The following is a 7,336-nucleotide window of genomic DNA, read 5'->3' as shown; positions in this document are numbered from 1 at the left end:
TGTATGGAACCAGTGATGGTCCCCCTTGTCAGGGAACAGGTTTTATATTGGATGGTCTTGGAATGTTAAGAGCAGGGCTGGTGTTCCCCCTGATGATCTGTTAGCTGGAGCACAGGTCTGTTGGATTTCAGGTTACATAATTACACTTTTTTTACCTTTAGTCTCAAAGAGAGCTGAATCTAAAGTAAAATGAATATCACCTGATTGGAATTCCTTTATGGTTCATGTTGATGTGTTGGTAGGAGTCCAATTTCCCATTTTGCCTTTGATCAGGGGTAATTAGAAGTCAGATAATCACAATTAGAAGTCTTGGGCTGTCTTCCATCATTCTGTTCTTGACCCCATCATCCAAACAGATGGAATTTTACCTGACATTCATTTCCAGGCTAGAAATTTGCTGAACTAGATTAGATTGGGTCTCCATGCTGTCTGTTAGTGCACTGGAATTCGCCTCCTGCCTGCCCCTTCTCAGAGGCACCTTCAAACATGTGCTTGTTATCCAGAACGGGTCAGGCAGGAACAAAGGATTTCCAAGCAGTTCCTTTTTTGTTGTTGTTTGTTTCCTTTCCTGTGTGACCCTGGAGCCTGATCATGTCCACTGTGTCTTAAAGGTATTTGACCACATCAGTTAAGCTAGCAAGTCTTTTTTTTTTTTCTTTTTTTTTTTCACTGAGGAGCTTAATTAATCCAGGAAGGGTTTATGACCTTGAACAAACTGTGGGCATTGAAAATTTGGGTAGTGAAGCAGAAAAGTTGTTGGGAGAAGTTATCAGAGTAATGCACAAGTTTTGTATTTGCTTTTCAGTGTTGGGAAGTACTGAGAATGAAAACAGCTTTGGTGAGGTTGTTCACAGTGAATTTTATGTTTTGCAGTTGTTTTTTGCTAGCTCTAATGCATTCCTACAGGCAAACTCTTTATCTAATAGCCATGTGAATAAGACATGGACAAAATGCCTTAAAGAGTAAAAAAAAAGGTTTCATTCAACTGTAGCTTAAGACAGTTTGTTCATAATATATTGTAAAGATTGTTTTTAAAAGAAGAGTTACAGCATGCTGCACTCTGAGAATTTTAAATTAAAAAAAAATTCCCTGGGCAAAAAGTACCTTTAAATTACATAGTCCTATGTAATTATTCATAACCGGACTCCAGAGGGAGAAGAATAGGTATTTATAGAAATTCTTTTGAGTGGTTTTAGTTTTCAGAGCTCAAACACGATACATGCAAATGGTCAGGACTAAAAAAAAAACCCCACAAAGTTCCCATCAAAACTCACCATAAAATCTACTCCCACCTGAAAAAAAAAAAAACCCTTAAAACAAAACCCAAGACGATTCATTCTACTCTGAAAAATTAAAATGCTTTCAGTTTGGGCCACTGAACGTGCTAAAAGAGAATTATCCCCAGAAGTGGCTTTGTAAAGCCAGGATCACCTAAAGCTGGCGTGGACCTGTGGTCCAAGGGGGAGCCTTACAGTCAGGATTGATCCATCATATCTGGAGGAGGGCTGGGTGCAGGCACTTCATAGAGACCTTATTGTGAAGGCCAGAGGTATGCAGGAGCCAAAGGCATGATGATGACTTTAGGATATGAGGCGTTTCTTTTTGTCATTTAAAACGCTGTGTGTCTCTGTCAAGAGGAAATATTACACTAGGCTTTAAACCAGGAAAGGTCATAGGTTATGTGTTTTCAGTGAGCTGTAACTGATGGTCTGATCTGCTTAGAGGTAGGATTAACCTCCCTCTCTCTCAGAAAGGACTTGCAGAGAATTGTTTGCTTGGGTTTCTAATCTTATTTTACCCCAAATGCCATGTGCCCTTATTGGTGGCAGAGGAGATTCTTGTGGTAGTGGAATCAGTGAAAAGCTGGTAGATCACACAAGAAGCCTCTGAATGAAGGCAGAATTGAAACTGGGAAATAAAGAAAACAGCAGGCAGGTCACCCTCTCAGGAAAACAACATTCATTCTCAGTCATGCACATCCTAACACTTTTGATGGCAATTTATCATGGAAGACTGGGTTCACCGCAAGGGCTAACACATGTCATAGGTTAAATCAGAAAAGGCAATGCTGAAAGGAAACTTCAAAGTCCTTCATGCACAGAGTTAAAGATGTTGGGGGGAAAAGCTTACCGTGTTTGTTATAAAGATAAGGGTAAACAGCACGCTGGATGAGTTTTGGCAAAATGCTGTGGGATTGTTTGGGCTGTTTAGGGCTCCATTTCTGTGCCACTGCTGTGGGCGTACAGACCTCCACAGCCTGCAGGAAGCTGTGCAGGTTGAGCTAAAAGGCCTTCTCCAATGCTGGTGGCTGGGAATCTGATCTCTCTCCTCATGGTGTGGCATAATGCCTGGGGGAAGTTGCCTTTCCCCACCACACACAAGATCTTTCTTAGTTCTTGATGGTTTTTTTAATTTCCAGCGAGGCCTGTGCAGCCTCCTGAACCCTTAGGAGGAGTTGTGCACAATCCAGCTTGGAGAAAGCACTTTGGAAGTGAGGGGAAAATGTCTCACAAGTGGAAGTGAGAGGAAAATGTCTCACCCTGACTGAGATGGGCTTGGTAGCGTATGGCTATGGAGGTGCTTTGTGGTGCTCCTGAGAGACCTCTCCCTTTTGGGGTCTGGCAGTCCAGTCCATCTCTGGAGATGCTTTCAGGGTTAGGAATTTATTTATCAGCTGCCCACAGCTGGACATTGCAGCAGCTGGCAGGCAATCTCAACATATAAAAGGCATTTCCGTCATTGGAATTTAGCCTTGGGAGGAAAGTCAGTGTTGGTGAGCATCGCTTCTAGCAGACTCCACTGCTGAAGGGTTCTTGGGGTAAAAGCAGAGATCACAGTTGTGAGCAGTGGGCTTGTAGAGAACTGTAAACAGCACAGGCAGAGAAGCAGCAGTGCAAGGTACAATCTGCAAAAAAACCCAGGCTTGCTCAGCCAGTCCTTTCCCTGTCGGATGCTTCTGCTCTTCCCACCCTCCTTTCCAGCCTGCTGCTCTCCCAGATAACCTGGTAACATTTCTCTTGCTTTGTCAAGAAACCGGTGTTTTAGCCTGTGATCTTTCTAAAGGACACTTGGGTCTCTCTCTCTCTCTCTCTCTCCTCACCCTTCCATTGCACCCTGCTGCAGGATTGTTTACGAGCCTGCCAAGAACAGATTGAGTCCCTCCTGGAGTCCAGTCTACGCCAGGCACAGCAGCACAACGTATCCTCAGAAACAAAGACTGTAGAGGACGAAGCAGACCTCTCCTGCACACCTACTGATGTGCGAGACGTGAACATTTAAAGAGGACTTCCTAAATGGATTTGCTTGGCAAGAAGAGCAGACAAAGAAAGGGCATCTGAGAAGGAATCGGCGTCAGGATCTCCCCCCCAGAAACCCTTTTCTCCAGGACATTTTTATACCAGAAGGGAAAACCAGTCTTGTTATATTTTTTTCTCGCTCTGTCTCCCTTCCATCTGTGACTTCAAACAAACAAATAAACAAAAAATACCCCAAAAACTGTCTTAAAAAAAGAAAAAATAGTATTTGCATTACCCCCAGGGGTTTGTGCTACAAAAATAGAGGATTTTATACAATAATAATCAACTAGTTTTTATATTAAAGTGTTCTTGTCTGTATGTTGTAAAAATAGGCATTAACACACGAAATGTCTCCAGGGGAGGTATTAGATTTGATTTCTTACATATAAAACAAACCAACCAACCATTTTTAAAGTAGAAGAGGGTGTTTTTTTTTTAGATAGTAAATGAAATATTCTTTTTCTTTAAAAAGCATAGCTTTAACGCAGTTCTAGGCTTTTCTGTATCTTGCTTGCTTATGCATTTAGTCACTTTATAATTCATCTGTAAATGTTTATTTTATTTCCTTAGGTTTTTTTTTTATCCTCTTCACCTTATAAATGGTTAACGTAACCCATAAGTTAGTGTATATTAGTATGCAGCATTATTATATGTTAATCTTTTTTTTTTTTTTTTTGTGCCTGTGGATTGCCTGTGCATTGAGGCATTTGTAGGGTTCCAGCTTAGCGTGGTTGGGAAAGGCCAATGTACTACTCATACAGGACCCTATTATAAAGAGAAACCGAAATAGTGACATAATATATTATATTTTTGTAATCTTCCTATTTTTGTAGTTACCTGTGTAAAAATGCTGTTCTGACCCCACAGATATTCAGCCTAATTATGGTCAGGTTCAATCCACAGTTCAGTCTTTTTTTGTTTTTGTTCGTTTGTAATATTCTAAAACCATTCCATTCAAAGCACTTTCAGTCCATTAGATATAGGAAATACATTCTTTTATTGTGTGGGAATTTTTTTTTGTTTGTTTTTTTAATGGAATGGTTTGGAAATATATAAAGTGCTTGTTGGCAAACTTGGAATTGCAAAGCAAGTGCATTTAACTATGGTGTTAGAGGAGACGTGATTCTTTTTTTCCGAAGGTTGTGTTCCAGTGAGAGAAAATTGCATTCACAAATTGCCAGGATATCTTCCTTTCCTTTTCTATAGAAAAGTTTGGAGTTTAGAATCCTTTGGTGCCAACTCATCTTTATAAATTAGGGGCCTTAAAGGTTCACATATAGGACACATAGTTTTAAGGATTATCGCTAGATGTTTTTACAACTGAAGGTTTTTAAACACTAAAATATATAATTTATAGTTAAGGCTAAAAAGAATATTTATTGCAGAGGATGTTCGTAAGGCCAGTATGATTTGTAAATTAATGCAATCGCCCCTTTTGAAAAAGAAAATCTTTCTACCCTTGATGTTGCAGTTTTAACCCAGCTTATTAAAGCAAAAAAAAGGACACGCTTCAAAGAGCAAACCCAAAACCAGGCAGTCTATTTGGCCCCTTCCTATACATTTTCAAAAGCAGTCTAACCAAGAAAAAACGCCATAGTTAATAGATATGAAAATTGGAGTACTTGAAAGAAGTTTTTATTCCAGAATATGCCCCGTTTGGTTTTTTTTTTTTAATTTAGCTACAAATAGAAAATTTGCACATCTTGGCTATGTATCTTTTTATTATTATTTTAGAAAGTAGCTGAAGGGACGTGGACATAGCTGTTGAAGTTGATGCTCGAGGAGAATGTGATGGTGAAATGTATGTGAGAAAACTGCCGCTAAGGTGTTGATTGTAAAAAAAAAAACAACAACAACAACAAAAAAGAACAAAAAAAGGAAAAAATATTAAAAAATTCAAAAGATAAAAAAAAAGAGAAAAAGACAAAAGAAAAGGAGTGGATGCTCCATTTTTATTGAGCTGCTATGGATAAATTCCCAGCATGGTTTGAAAAAAAATTAACATTGCTTTTCTGTATCTTTGTCATTGTGTTTTGCTGCTATTTTGTGGATCAGTTTTTTTTTTTTTTTTTGTTATACAATGTCATATACTGCCATGTAATAGGTTTTAATTTTCTCATAGAAAGTTATATTATTGACATCATTTTTTTGGTAGATTTTTTATGTGATCAATTTTTACTTAATGTGATTACTGCTCTATTCCAAAAAAGGTTCCTGTTTCACAATACCTCATACTTCAGTTACCCGTGTCTAGACCAGGTTTTGATGTTCTTACAGTGCCTCATAGTTCTACTGCAAACGGAAATGCATCAAACGTTGCTCTGAATGGGTCTCTGCATTAATTTAAAAACTAGCAGACATTTCAGAAGATCAATTTATGTCAAGGGTTGGTTGTTTTTTGGTTTTTTTTTTTTTTTTTTTTGGTTTTTTGGTTTTTGTTATGCATTTTATAAAGCTGGATACTTTGTCTGATCTGGGGTTTATTATCATAGTAGTTTTAAGTTGTGTTACTAGCCACATTGATATATGAAAGGTGCATTATAATATAACTCTTGTGTGCCACCTGATGTGGTTCTCCCTCAGCTAGGACACATCATTTGGTATGATAGGTTATCTTCTGGAACTCTAAGTATTTTGTGTGTTTAATCTGTTATGATATACTAGGGTTTTTTTGTTTGTTTTGTTTTTTTTTTTTTATAATTATAGCATAATGCTAATTTAAAGAAAAGCCTGTAAATCTCATAAATAAGCCAGCTAACAGAGTTGTATGCTGAAGAATAATCTAGCTGTTGCCTGTATGCTGCTAAACCAAAACAGAATTAGAACTCATTTTGAGGCAAATGCAGTTAAGATCCTACATAGTGCATAAATAAGCATTGCAATGCTACTAGCAGTCGCAGGACCCAGGAGGACTGGATACATTCTGTCCAAATTTCAGGAACATTTCTTACTGCTTACCTCATAAAACACTTCTGTTTGTGGCATCTCTGTGTCCCTGAACCAAACATGATTATTGAGTTTAGTGCTTGTTGGTTTTATTATGTGTTACACTGAGTGGTAGTGTGTACTGCAAATTTTTTTGAAATATTGTATGTACTGAAAAAGGCCAAATCCAGATAAGTGGGTTCACGTGCCAACAGAGATGCTTTATTTGTCACATTATTATAACAATCTGTAGTAAGCAAAAGCAATTCAGATTTGTACATTTTTATATTGTACTTATTGGCATCACTGGTCTGAAATGCACATTTTCACCAACAGACCTGTAACAGACAAGTTTCCAGCAAAAAAATCTAAAGTCTAGAAATAAAATTGGTAAAACCCAACTGTTGTCGTCTTTTAATTTACATTTAGCTTTAATTGCCTTGAAAATGCTGAATGGTTGTAACTCCCTGGTGCTGTGAGTAAAGCACGTGACATTTTCTAGGTTTGACACATTTGAAAAGCTGAAGACCTTTTGTTGTTATTTTAGGAAACTGTGGGTGTTTCGAGCCATGGGTAGGTAACTGCCTGCCTGTCACACCAACGTGTCTTTTTAAAGAAGCAAAATATTTTTTTCCCTGCCTGAAGACTTATTTTTTCACATTAAAGGAAATTAGTCATAGTAAAATGCCCTTTGGTGGTTCATGTGAATAAAGGGTAAAACAAAGTAGGTGTTGGATGGCACAGAATGCTTGCTGGTATCTTCTCATCAGTGGAAGGTTTTGTGTCCCACAAGACTTTTACAGAAGACAGTTGGTTTTAAAAGCCAGTTGGTTAAGCTGCCTTCTCTGTGCCTTCCCCTCAGACAGCTTTTACAGCTAAGAGAATACAGAATAAACCTGAAAAACAAACTGGACCTAGGACAGGAATTAGATATTATTACAAAATAAAATAAGGAAAAATTATAACCTCTGTTCTAATACACAATCCAAAATATCTCTGAAAATAGGGGCTGCACATTATCTAGTAGTAGTAGTAGTAGTAGTAGTAGTAGTAGTAGTAGTAGAGCTGAACACAGCAGAAGCAGCTTATTTTCAGTGGAGATGGTCAAGCTTATA

At 38.0% G+C, this 7,336-nt stretch overlaps 1 protein-coding gene across 1 annotated transcript in view; it reads left to right on the top strand.

The window, feature by feature from the left end:
* Positions 1-6,622, top strand: part of CCND1 (cyclin D1) — a 16,415-nt gene extending 9,793 nt beyond the window's left edge. The window contains exon 5 of the mRNA XM_005426113.3: positions 3,124-6,622. Within this exon, the coding sequence (XP_005426170.1) occupies positions 3,124-3,279 (156 nt within the window). The 3' untranslated portion in view covers positions 3,280-6,622. The remainder of the gene's footprint in view (positions 1-3,123) is intronic.
* The last annotated feature ends 714 nt before the right edge of the window (positions 6,623-7,336 follow it).

This window comes from Geospiza fortis, unplaced genomic scaffold (assembly GCF_000277835.1).
Source record: "Geospiza fortis unplaced genomic scaffold, GeoFor_1.0 scaffold590, whole genome shotgun sequence".
Taxonomy (NCBI): domain Eukaryota; kingdom Metazoa; phylum Chordata; class Aves; order Passeriformes; family Thraupidae; genus Geospiza; species Geospiza fortis.
Note: the sequence above shows the minus strand (reverse complement) of the source record. Positions and strands in the feature narration are given on the sequence as shown.